At 41.2% G+C, this 13,172-nt stretch overlaps 1 protein-coding gene across 8 annotated transcripts in view; it reads left to right on the forward strand.

Annotated features, from left to right (window-relative positions):
- lyst (lysosomal trafficking regulator) overlaps positions 1 to 13,172 on the forward strand; it is a 51,305-nt gene that overhangs the window by 36,555 nt on the left and 1,578 nt on the right. For 7 of the 8 annotated variants that reach the window (XM_054798711.1, XM_054798712.1, XM_054798716.1 and 4 more), the window contains 18 exons: positions 3,081 to 3,226; positions 3,306 to 3,402; positions 3,523 to 3,584; positions 3,662 to 3,717; positions 3,824 to 3,976; positions 4,073 to 4,317; positions 6,483 to 6,549; positions 6,627 to 6,783; positions 7,200 to 7,340; positions 7,433 to 7,650; positions 7,727 to 7,957; positions 9,814 to 10,003; positions 10,091 to 10,227; positions 10,319 to 10,417; positions 10,737 to 10,876; positions 10,945 to 11,042; positions 12,826 to 12,982; positions 13,057 to 13,128. In XM_054798711.1, the coding sequence (XP_054654686.1) occupies positions 3,081 to 3,226; positions 3,306 to 3,402; positions 3,523 to 3,584; positions 3,662 to 3,717; positions 3,824 to 3,976; positions 4,073 to 4,317; positions 6,483 to 6,549; positions 6,627 to 6,783; positions 7,200 to 7,340; positions 7,433 to 7,650; positions 7,727 to 7,957; positions 9,814 to 10,003; positions 10,091 to 10,227; positions 10,319 to 10,417; positions 10,737 to 10,876; positions 10,945 to 11,042; positions 12,826 to 12,982; positions 13,057 to 13,128 (2,466 nt within the window). The remainder of the gene's footprint in view (positions 1 to 3,080; positions 3,227 to 3,305; positions 3,403 to 3,522; positions 3,585 to 3,661; positions 3,718 to 3,823; positions 3,977 to 4,072; positions 4,318 to 6,482; positions 6,550 to 6,626; positions 6,784 to 7,199; positions 7,341 to 7,432; positions 7,651 to 7,726; positions 7,958 to 9,813; positions 10,004 to 10,090; positions 10,228 to 10,318; positions 10,418 to 10,736; positions 10,877 to 10,944; positions 11,043 to 12,825; positions 12,983 to 13,056; positions 13,129 to 13,172) is intronic. The other variant, XM_054798713.1, reaches the window with a different exon arrangement.

Below are 13,172 nucleotides of genomic sequence, written 5' to 3' on the forward strand. Positions count from 1 at the left end.
AGTGTATTTTGGACAACCCTTTAATATATGACCACTTCTCTTGTGGGTCTGGCAGTAGATAAACTCTGCGGAGGAAGGACACATCCTGCGAGTACTTGAATAATTAGAGTGCATATTGAGAATCTTAACTTAGCATCGGACAACTGGCTACTGTTGTTTGTTTTCTGATGCTCTCATCATTGGGGACATGATTAACATGAATGCTGTCTCCTCATACTCAGCACTTGTGTGGCGATGGCTCTCTGTATCACACTCATCTTTATGATTACATTAACTCATTGTCACATGCACATCAATTTGTACTTCATGGTCTTCATTTAGCCGTTGCATGACTTAAAGTGCCCCTGACATTTATTGACTTTGCTTAAATATTGTTTGTAATTATGTTGTACATTGTTCAATTTTTGAAAGCGAAAGGCAAACTTGCAAAACGTAACTTAAGACATGGAGATGAAGGTTGGTGGCCTTCAAAACACAGAATGGTAAGTGTAAGTTACTCTGGAGTTGCTTATCCTTCAATTGTTTTAAAATCGGCTTCTTAATGGTGTTTTTATCGGCTGATTTATGTTATATTTCGTCGCCGCCCCCGCCTTTGACATCGTTCTTGTCTTTTTTTTTCCTAGTATACCGGCGAAATAGCATCCTTTTTCAAAAATGTGTTCATACCGTACATTCAAGCCAAATGCTTCTTGCAAAAGTGTTCCTTCATAGCAGTCAGCAGTGAAATGATCACTGCAAAGAACAGAACTCTAGGTGGGCATCCATCTGTCTCTTGTTTTCTGCTTCGGCAAATTTGTCTTAAACCTTCCTCCTTTTGGAAAAGAAAACAATGTAAAAGTAGCACTCGGATACTATAAACATCCAGCAGCAATACAACATTTCGGCATGAGTACTATTTTGATGAAAAACATATTGAACCAAGTCTTTGATCCATCCTGCTCGAGAAGCGTTTGTTTACTCTGCTTTAGCTGAGAGGTGTCACCCCGATGACGTCACTTCTGGAAACGAGAGTGAACAGCGAGAGCTGGCTCATCACGGGTGGCGCATTGAACTATAAATGTAATTTTTGTGAATTTACCGTTCGTTTTCAAAAATCAAACAATGTGGAACATAATTACTAACAGTATACAGTCAAACCTGTCTTAGCGGGCACCTTTATAGAACGGCCACCTGCCTATAGCAGCCACTGAAAAATCCCCCGCAGCAAATTTACATGTTATAGACCCTGTGTATAGCAGTCACCTGTTCAACGCGGCCAGCGGCCACCGATTTTGTCTCCCTTGGTCAATATCTGACCGTATATAGCGGCCAAATTACCGACTCAAGTAGAAGCTTCATGCACGAAAAAGTTTTGTTTTTCAATCAATGAAGCCGTTGTGTGTAGACTTTAATTACTGAGTCCTAGCTCAGTCACAATCATTCACAAGATCCACACAAACTGTCAGTTGTTCCACATAAAAAAGCCGTCTTCTTTTGAGCTTGCTATTTCCTGGTCAAACAGTCAGTTGTTCCACATAAAAAAGCCGTCTTCTTTTGAGCTTGCTATTTCCTGGTCAAACATGTAACTTTAAGATCATTTGCACCAAAACATTACCGCAAAGTAGACTGGGAACAGGACGTGCACCCAGCGACGCTACAATAAAAAAAAAAAAACGCTAGCATGCATGCGGCAGCGGGAGCAAAACTGAGTTCGGTTGTACTTAATTGAAGTATTTTAGAATGTACTCACGTTATTTTTGATCAATCCTCATCCACAAATCCATCAAAATCTTCATCTTCTGTATTCGACACAAAAAAGCTGTCTTCTTTTCCGTTCGCTACTAGTCTGTTAACTTGTCAGTATTATTCAGCTCCGAAGCAAAGAAGGAAACTTCTCCTGTTGCTTCTGCCAACTTTATTTACTGAACGCGGCCACCAGACAGCAGCTCAGAACACACACACATCTCTCAGCATCGTCTCTCCTTCCTGCTTGCCCACAAGCCAAAGGTTAAACAAGCCCCACTACATAGCTGTCCAGCCAATGCCTAACAAGTGACACCGTTTATTTCCTGGTGTGAGACAATGTGCACAATGTGTGTCAATACTGTAATGCCGCTTGTTGTGGGGAAGGAGAGACTCACGTCGCCGATGCACTTTAATGGCTTTATTAACAGCAGAGAACACTGCAGGACTTTACATCCACGCCAACATAAACACACTTCCCAACTCTCTCGAAACTCACAGCTAGCACTGAGCCTAGCTCTCCTGCTCAGGACGCCCCACGTCACTTCCCGTCACTTCCTGATGAACTCAAGCTGTAAAAAGTAAAATATTAAAAACAAGCGTAAGACATTACTAGCACAGCTTTGTTCTGTGGGTCGTGGATATATTCTATCAGTTATTATTAAGACTCTAGCTTCCTTTTAGTAAGTAAAAACCTTGGCTATGATTGCACTACATTGTCATATAGACCTACAAAGTACACTTGGAAGAACAAGAGGTGAATAAAAGTATTGCAACTGATGTGAAACTGATGAGGGGTAGGATTAAATAAGCTTTGCTTCTTCCTTCTCCTTTTTGGACATGCAAAATTGTGAATTGGACTATGTGATGTGCTACTGTTTGACTCATATGCATGTTCAGGATGAATTAAAACCATGAACCATGAACCATGATAATAACGAGCCTAGTAGTGCTGTACAACTTTTATCCGCAGTCCGCAGTGCCCTCTACTGGTCAATATTATTATTATTATTATTTTCCCTTTTTTTTCTTTTTTTTCCTCTACTGGTCAACATTCAAACTGGACGCCAACCTGTCTATAGAGGCCACCTGTCTATAGTGGCCACTTTTGCAGACTCCCTCTAGTGACCGCTATAGACAAGTTTGACTGTATATCATATTTAAGCAAAGTTGATGAATCGTGTCAGGGATCCTTTAGGTTTTTAGAATATGCTGCAGGCCAATTAAAAAGAAAAAAAAAAAAGTAAAAATGCAAATTGCTTGACATTTACCAACCTCCAAATCCTAATTTCCTGCCACATTTTTGGAGTGTATTCATTGGTCTATGTTTCTGAATGTAATTAAACACTCTGTTTCAGTGCTGTTTGGTACGACCAGACATCCTACCCGACATCCTGGCAGTTGGACCCGACTGAAGGCCCGAACCGTGAACGGCGAAGGCTCCAAAGATGCTACCTCACCATCCCAAACAAATACTTGCTCAAAGACAGACGTAAGCCTGAAGGTGAAAAACCCAAACGCTTTTAAAGCGTGTTAAAGCTCTTTTGTCAGAGATCTCGCTCTCACCCACTTGCAATATTTAGACACAGTGAAGTCGCCGCTGTCGTTCCTGTTTGAGGATAAGACACACTCGTCCTTCTCCTCCACTGTTAAAGACAAAGCTACTAGTGAGCCCATCAGGTATGCTGTCCTTCCCCTCGTCATGCTGGCTTTTTGAAAATGACTAATGAAGCTGTTTGGCTTTGAGACATCACATATCTACTTTGTTGATGAGAAGAAACAACATTTTTATATCCCCAGGTTCACTAGGCGCTGCATCAGTGTTGCCCCCTCCAGAGAGACAGCAGGGGAGCTGCTTCTAGGTAAGACAAAGTGCTCAAGAGTGCACAAACAGCATTGTGTACTGCATACATCTCACTGACCTTGTGTTGTCTCACAGGGAAGTCTGGGATGTACTTTGTCGAAGACAATGCTGCAGACGCTCATGACAGCCAGGTAAAGCCTGAGGGCTACCGCCCTCGATGCAGCTCATGCCAGATAGCAGTGCAACGAGTGAATCTATACGAGGCTGCGCAGTGTACTAGTGTATGTATTTGAACAGAGCCTCCATGGTGAGACGGAGGCACCTAGCTTCTCTTGGACCTATGAGGAGATCAAGGAGGTGCACAAGCGATGGTGGCAATTGAGAGACAACGCTGTGGAGATATTCCTCACCAATGGTCGGACACTGCTGTTAGCCTTCGACAACAACAAGGTAAAGCAAGCATGAAAAGAGCCATACTGGAATGTTGTTTGTTTCTGTTTAGCTTTTTGTCACCAATGAATGCTTACGACACTTTTCTCCCTGAAGTTCCGTGATGACGTGTACCACAACATCCTGACCTCTGATTTGCCCAACCTGCTCGAGCACGGCAACATCACGCCGCTCACGCAGTTGTGGGGCTCGGGCCAGATCTCCAACTTTGAGTACCTCACACATCTCAACAAGCACGCCGGTCGCTCCTTCAACGACCTTATGCAGTACCCGGTATTCCCGTTCATCCTCCGAGATTATACTAGTGAGACACTGGATCTGCAGGACGCCACCATCTACAGGTCAGTGCTGTCTGGGTTGTACTTGGGCTTAATATTGACACAGAGTTTAAACCCAGGCATTTGGGGGCCCTCCACATCCTTCTACTGCAGTGACAAAAGTTGTATTCTCGCCTCAACAACTATATCTCAGCTTAAGTTGCTATTGGCCAACATGAGCTCCTGGGAGGGAGCTCTCTCCGCTGGTCCGGCACTCATGGCAACCGTTGGCCAATGAACTGCTCTGCTGGAAGTAATGCATTATGGGTAGACGTTAAAATAGCTGTTGTTTATTTTAAACTCGTATTGGTACTTGTCTTGTATATTTCCTAGCTGCCTTTTGAGTGTTAAGTTGCTGTGTGATGATTTTAGCCTTATATCTAACATGACGCCATGAGTCAGACTGTTATATTGAATAATGACCGCCTGCCATTTCCAAAGGGTTGACAAGCTCATTGTGAGTTTTCTCATAGCTTATGAAGTTTTAAAAAAATGATAACGATCAGATGTTTTAATTGTAAATGTAATAGTTGTTTTGTTTTTTTACATGATTAACGTGTCATTTTACAAGCAGGTGTTGACTTTATGATATCTTGGAATATCCTGTATTGATAGACTATTTAGAAGCATCGTTGAGTCGTTGAATCACATTTAGGCTTCAGCACTATGCTCCTAATAGTGAAATATTAGTTTTCTTTGTTGTTTTGATTATTTAGATCCATCTGCTGCTTTGGGATAAATGCAAAACAAGACATTAAAGACATAAAATCAGAATTAAAAAACTTTTAAAATTAGAATTAAATGAAGAAACTACGATCAAATATTCTTTGATCCTTTTAGTGAGCTATTCGAATTCAGGTGGCGAGCTCCCTGTTGAAGACTCCTGCGCTACTGTAGACTATGCTAGAATATGAACAATGGTGGAACTCTACCCGAAATTGACATTAACCAAACAAAACCAATTTTTTTATAGTTTTACAATTGTAGTTTTACATGCACAAAACAATTAAAAATGCATGTAAATACATGTAACGATGAATGAACATTAAAGCGTTACTTTTACCTTCATTGAAGATGTGATTGTTGACTTGATCTTGCTGACTTCAGTGAAGGTAAAAGTAAACGTGTTCATTTATCCCTTTCATTTGTCATTTATATGCATTCCGAATTGTTTTATGCATGTAAAACCTGTTTTAATGTTGACATTTTCGAGAGTCGACCATTGATGACATCATCGACAGGCGACGTCACTTCGTAACGTCTTCTAGTCAGCCACATTTCCAACTAAAAGTTACACACTTACCAAATAAAAATTCACCTTAACTTTATTTGGTCAAGGTATGAATAGTTTGGGGCTTATTGTCAATGACTCTTTGACTTTAAAAAGCTATGGATGAGAAGAAAAAAAGATGGTTTTAATTTGTAGGGATATCTCTTGCGCTGATATCAATATCGGCAGAACAACCGATACCACTATGATCCCATATATCATTTTTTGGCAATATCAGCCGATAATTATCGGTCTCACTCATTTGTATGCCAATCTGCCGATCATATCGGTATCTGTTTTTTTTTTTGTTTTTTTTTGCCGATATTGACATCGGCGTGTAAGTGAGACCTTATCAAACTGAACCATCCTCCACAGAGCAACAAGCTTGCTACCTCAGAATGTCCGCGACCTGGAATTATTTCTGTGTTTGTAAATATGCAATTTTCATGTTTATATGCATAGTAGCGCTGATTACTAATGATGTGCTTTCCAGGGACCGCAGAGCAAGTCCACATCGCGCCAACCAAAATAAGATCACAAAACAGGGAACGATATGAAAACTAAAGCAAAATCAAAGTCAAACTTATCATGCCGAACATGACATGAAGCGCTGGGTATGCGAGGGGGGAGTAAAGCACCTTCTAATACTTCTCATCTAATATCACTCCTCAGGGAGAATCACTTGGAGACACACGCAACATTTTGGCACTTTTCGTATAACTTATATTGCATATTGCGGTATTTGTCTTATTTTGTACAAATAGTGTTTATTTGTGAAATGCATCACAGTTGAAGCATAATGTGTTCATTACAGTTCAGTTATACTTGTAGTTTGAGTGACGAGTTGCTGCCTATATCAGCATCTGTTATGAAGTGAAAAGCCAGTATCGAGCATCTCTAATGCTTTGCTGTCATGCAGGAACTTAAGCAAGCCAATCGCCGTCCAATCTAAAGAGAAAGAAGACCGCTACGTGGACAATTACAGAGTAAGATGAGACTTGTCTTTATTCATCACATTTTCTTGGAGTATCACAAGTTTTGACTGTGTGTTTTTGTTGTGTAGTATCTGGAGGAGGAGTACAGGAAGGGCATTCGAGAGGACGACCCCATGCCTCCTGTCCAGCCTTACCACTACGGCTCTCACTACTCCAACAGCGGCACTGTGCTGCACTTCTTGGTGCGGATGCCACCCTTCACCAAGATGTTTCTCGCCTACCAGGGTGAGGCTCTCTTTTTAGCCTTTTTTTGCCCTTTTGTTTTTTTATTTTTTCCAATAGTTTATTTAACTAGCCCTGTTAATACACCCATAGTTCTTTAATAGCCGATAATAGTTGGAGACAGTGTACATAGACTAAAAAAAAGCATCAGCAGTAATGCTTTTAGTGCTCACATCCAACTGTGTTCTATCACAGCCATGAAAGGTTACTTTGTCTTTTATATTTGTCCTTCATCTCTTCTTTTCCTCCCTCCTGTAATTACCTTTTTCATTCATCCAATCTCTATTGTGATCCTGGGAGACGTCTTTTTAATGTGACCGTAAATGTATTCAGCGAACGTGGTGTCTAAGGTCATGAAAGGGGCGCCGTTCCAATCACTGAATCGAATATCTAATTAGATTGTCTTTGGTCTTAATCAGATCAGAGCTTTGATATCCCGGACCGGACGTTTCACTCCATGAACACCACATGGCGCCTGTCGTCCTATGAGTCCATGACGGATGTGAAAGAGCTCATCCCTGAGTTTTTCTACCTCCCAGAATTCTTGGTCAACAGAGAGGGTATTTATGTTTACACTCATTTAAAAATCTAATTTTTTTTGTTATCCTCAAGCCCTTCCTCATAGCTGATTATTGATAATTTCTCTCAACAGGCTTTGATTTTGGGGTCCGTCAGAACAGTGAGAGGGTAAACCATGTCAATTTGCCTCCCTGGGCCCGCAACGACCCGCGTCTGTTCATCCTGATTCACCGCCAGGCGCTGGAGTCAGACCAAGTGTCTCAGACACTGTGTCAGTGGATCGACCTGGTGTTTGGACTCAAGCAGAAAGGCAAAGCTGCGGTTCAAGCTATCAATGTCTTCCACCCAGCTGTAAGAATCCCTCAATTTTAATCACGTTTGATAGAAAAATATTCGCTTTACAACCAATATTTGTCAACTTTCATAGACCTATTTTGGCATGGACGTATCGGCAGTGGAAGATCCAGTTCAGCGAAGAGCGCTAGAAACCATGATCAAGACATATGGGCAGACTCCCAGGCAGCTTTTCAACACCTCCCATGTCAGCAGGGCTGGTCCCAAACTCATGATGGAGGGCGAGCTGCCAGCCGCCATGGGTCTCCTGGTTCAGCTGGCCTTCAGAGAAACCCGAGAACAGGCTAAGGAGATCATCTGCCCTGTAAGCTCGGCTCTCAAACTCGTTCAGTTGTGTCTCTAAAGTTTGAATATGGGCCACATTCTACAATTTTTTTTCGACAACGTTAAATAAGCCTCAGAGCTCCCACAATAGTGTATTAAAAGTGTGTTGCCCAAAGACTCGCCTTGATTTTGGAATTCAGACAGGTGGTCAGCCCTGCTGGGTCATTTTGTGTGTCTGTAGCTTTAATGCTAATGAGCTGTGTTTTCCCACACCTGGCCCTGACAGAGCGCTACATATACAACTTTAAGAGATGCCATACATCACATATAACAATAGGATTACGGATCTGTTGGACTGCGCCAGGCTTTATTTTAAGATCTGTAGCAAAGCCTGCTTTGTTTATTTTTTTTTTTAAGAAGCAAAGTGTGGAAAATGATTTGTGGTCATAAACAGTTTCATATTACTGTTAAAACATGATTTAAAAGTCAGTTTTGCATAATGGGGACATTCAACCTAGTCAGTAGGGGTGTAACGTTTAATTGATTAATTATATGGATTTATAGTCCTACAATCCAACTACACTTGTGGTCAGAAGTTTACATTCGCTCATCATGGTCATGAATGTCGTATTAATGTGGAGCTTTTAAGAATAATTTTATGAATCATCGTTTTTCCAGGGAGGAATGATTGCACATCTTCAATGATTTTTAAGAAGTATCATTTGAATTTCTTTTGGATTTTCTCGAATACACAGGGTCAAAATTATGCATACAAGTTTGAATATATACATACAGCAATCCCTCGCCATAGTTTTTCAAAGAGGTATCAATTATTAGTCAAAAATATGCATAGTTAAGCAAATTGTACATATTTTTTGCCTCAACTAAGAAATTCCAAGCATAGAAATTGCTATATTAACTAGAATACAAATATTGGCATTCAGATACAGTGGTCACTAAGTATCAGTAATGTTGCCGTAATGTTTGGTGAGACACACAAGCACCAGGCTTGATTGCTGGAACAACAGGCGTTTACTGCAGGTTTTAATCATCTCACAACAGACACAATAATCCTTAACACTGCTGCGGGCGTAACCCACGGCAAGCTAAATCTCAACTCAACTGTCCTCCCCCCGCTTAGCTCCCCTAGCACCAGAACACATTAACAGCAACACACAAACACAAGTCTTATTTATGTCTTAAATGGCTTATTTTCGGTTATTATGTCTACTATATTGGGTAATCAAAGTGTAAAGGTGACTGTAGGGGTGTTATTTCATGTCTCGAGAGCTCTAATAATGTTAAAAACCGTATTTAGGTTGTAAACAGTTTTTCTATGCTCTTTAACTACGGAAATATTCCATTTAGAAAGAAGGAATCCTACTTGGCGGAAGTTCACTTATCACGGTTGGGTCTGGAACCAATTAACCGTGATAAACGAGGACATACTGTACACCCCCACAAATTTTTGGTTAAATGTCCCTTAGCAATGCTTTTTGTAGCAATCGATAAACTTCTGGCATAATTCTGGCTGGATATTTGACCACTCTCCTTGGCAAAATTGTTATGAGTTTCTTTAAATTGGTAGGTTTGCTGGCACAGACCCTGCTTTTGAGTCCACACATGTTCAGTAGGGTTGAGGTTTGGGAAGGCCCTTCAGAAGCTTGCCAAAATAACTAAAAGATTTCAAATGTTCTTCTTCTGTTGGTAGATTTAGCTTATTTTAAGTATTTGTCCAATTTTAGTGCAGTATTGTTTACACAAATTGTTCTAACATTGAGTGCCTGGGGAAAATAACATGTTGTTAGTCAAAACCTAGTATGTTTGGCATTGATTGCAGATATTTAATCTTGCTTTTAAAGTATACTATGTAAGCTGGCTCTGCCTTGCCCACAGAGCCCACTACCGTGGATCAAAGGTCTGAAGTGGGGCGAGTACGTGGGCTCCCCTAGTGCTCCCGATCCGGTCGTGTGCTTCAGCCAGCCTCATGGTGAGAGGTTCGGATCACTACTGGCTCTGCCGACACGGGCCATTTGTGGACTGTCACGCAAGTTCTGCCTCATGATGATTTACAGCAAGGAACAGGGTAGGAGGCCACACACCGGACACACGGGTGTTTTCACAATACATCCTGCTGTGACACTCAGTGATATGTACTTGGTGTACTGTGCAGGTGTCCGGAGCATGCACAGCACAGACATCCAGTGGTCGGCCATCTTGAGTTGGGGCTACGCAGATAACATACTGAGGCTGAAGAGTAAACAGAGCGAACCGCCCATCAACTTCATTCAGTGCTCCCCGCTGCACCAGGTGCCTATATGCTAACAATTGCACCATCAGCTGCCAGCTTCCCTCCATCTGATTGTGTGTGTGTGCGCATGCGCGCATGCGCCTCCTCCAGGTGACCAGCTGTGCTTGGGTGCCCGATGGCTGCCAGCTATTTACGGGAAGCAAGTGTGGAGTCATCACCGCCTACAGCAACCGCTTCACTAGCACCACAGTGGGTTTCCATGGCGACGTCCCCCTCTAACCCTCCGCCTCCACATCTCACACACACACACACACACACACACACATCCCCCCACTCCTGCTTTTCCTCTTCTTTTAAGAGGCGTGCAGCGCTCATACGCTCAGCCTCATTAGTCACATCACAGTTGCCCTTGAAACACATTTCCAGTGAGCCCACAAGTGGGATTAAGGGGTTCAAACAGGGATTCTTGCTTCCCTCTCTCTGACAATCAGCACCAACCAAAATACGTCACAAAACCTGAGATGAATCCTTCACAATCCGTGTCTCTATGTGTATGTGTGCTGTTTAGCCGTCAGAGATGGAGGTGGAGTCTCAGGTTCACCTGTACGGACACACTGGGGAGGTGACCAGCCTGTTTGTGTGCAAACCTTACAGCATTCTCATCAGCGTCAGCACGGATGGCACCTGCATCCTCTGGGACCTCAACAGGTCTGCTCAAGGCCTACACACGCCACTTTGACTGGATGTGCATGATGAATTGTGTTGTTTCGTTTTAGGCTTTGTTATGTGCAAAGCCTCACAGGCCACAAGAGCCCCGTGACAGCAGTTTCTGCAAGCGAGACCACCGGTGACATCGCCACAGTTTGTGATTCAGGTGAAGGCTCCAGTCAGAAGGCAGTGGTCTTTTAGGATTCCTCCTATTCCTATTCCTATTCCTCCTATTAGGTTCTCCTCCTATTCCACACGGAATAGGAGGAGAACCTGTTTTCACTCTGTCATGTCAGACATGCCATAGCTACTATATAGTATTAAGGTAATGTTCATGTAATGTTACCTATGTCTAGTGACCAGAATACTACATATGACTTGTCCTTCAACATTGTTTGACGAATAATAGGCCATAGTCAACCACAAAACAGCTATCATTTATTAATTAATGAATTTTTGAAAAAGTGCAAGAGTGAGAGAGTGAGTTTCGAACCGCGAAGTGGAAAGGGACGACTGTAGTAGTAACACAGGTGCATCTCAATCAATTAGAGTTTTTGCAAAGTTAATTTATTTCATGAGTGATATTCTACAGACAGAATGAAATATGATATATGTATTTCTTAATTAATTTGAATGATTATAGCTAATATAAACCCCAAATTCACTATCCCGTCAAATGAGAAAAATTGTCAAAAAGTTCAGTATTGTAAACTACTGGTTTGCGCTCTGAATTGAACTGATGTCAAATACATTTTGCATAATATTGTAATATATTGCGATGCACTGATGCATTGAGTGCTAAAATTCCCAGACGACCTTAAACACGACAGTCTGAGCACAGCAGCTGCTGTCTCTCTAGAGGTGTCCTGGTTTTAAATTATTTGTCTTGTAGCTACAGTAGATTGTTATGTGCCCAAACATTCACTATTTAATTTCAAATGAAAATAGTATAGTCCATCTTAATGCAGGTGTGTTTATGCTTGCAATATTCAAAATGTATTCTCCTAAATGTGTGACTATTTTCTCATAGTACTGCAACTCTATTCTTTCAATTCTATTCTTTTCATTCTTGTAATATTCAACAATTTCACAGTATTATGACTTTATTCTGATGAAATGACTGGCCTTTTCTTAAATAAATGTAACTTTATTTGTGAAATTACAACTTATTTGGAGGGATTTTTTTTTTTTTAATCTCAGAATAGTACAACTTTTTTCCCTCATACAAATAATTTTAATCTGGTGTCATTTTTTTCCTCTTGTTGTGGCCCTGAGACGTCCTCGTATAATTCTATTTAAAAAAAGAATATTTATTCTTTTATATTGAAATGTAACTTGATCCTCGATAGTACACCTTAACACAGGCATCCAGTATTTTTATTTTTGTAAAATTACAGTTATTTTCTTGTATTACAACTCAAATGTCATAAAATTACAAGTTCTTGGTCATGGTAGTATGACTTTTTTCAGTGAATATAATGTAAAAAGTATGACATTTATCTCAAAATGTTACTTTATACCAGTGAAATTACAACTGTCTTCTAAAAAAATAAAAAAAATTATTGGAGTACAAGTTCTGTCTTGTAAAAACTACCACTTTTTTCTTTAACAATATTTCAACGTAATTATAATATTACAACTCTTGTTTTGCTTTTTTTTCTCTCTTTAATGTGGCCCCCATACTTCGTAATGATTATATTTTGAATAGGCATACAAAATGAATGAATGAATGAATGTCTATAAATAACTCCTATTAGTGTTGTTCTAGGATTCATTTCCATTGTGTCTTCTGACTCCCCGTCCTTTCTCCCTGATGCGCTTTGATCCAAGTGCAGTTGTTGTGGTGGTGTTGTGTTAGAAGCTGCTTGCCGACATCCTTCTTGTAGTTGAATGTGTCGTGTTGTTGGCTTAAATGAAGCATCAGTCCCATATTGTGTTTATGTGTACAGTGGGCGGAGGTAGCGACCTGCGTCTGTGGACCGTGAACGGGGACCTCGTCGGACACGTGCACTGCAGAGAGATCATTTGCTCCGTAGCTTTCTCCAATCAGCCGGAGGGCGTGTCTGTCAATGTCATCGCTGGCGGGCTAGAAAATGGCGTCGTCAGGTGAGTTTTTTATTTTTGATGAATTTGCCCCATCGCTTTCACATCTCAACCACAATCTTCATCTCCCTTGATAGGCTCTGGAGCACGTGGGACTTAAAACCAGTGCGAGAGATCACCTTTCCCAAGTCGTGCAAACCTATCATCAGGTACTATCGCGTGCGTATGCGATGCTTTTGTTGTTGTAGCGATT

The sequence above is a fragment of the Dunckerocampus dactyliophorus genome, chromosome 14 (assembly GCF_027744805.1).
Source record: "Dunckerocampus dactyliophorus isolate RoL2022-P2 chromosome 14, RoL_Ddac_1.1, whole genome shotgun sequence".
Taxonomy (NCBI): Eukaryota; Metazoa; Chordata; class Actinopteri; order Syngnathiformes; family Syngnathidae; genus Dunckerocampus; species Dunckerocampus dactyliophorus.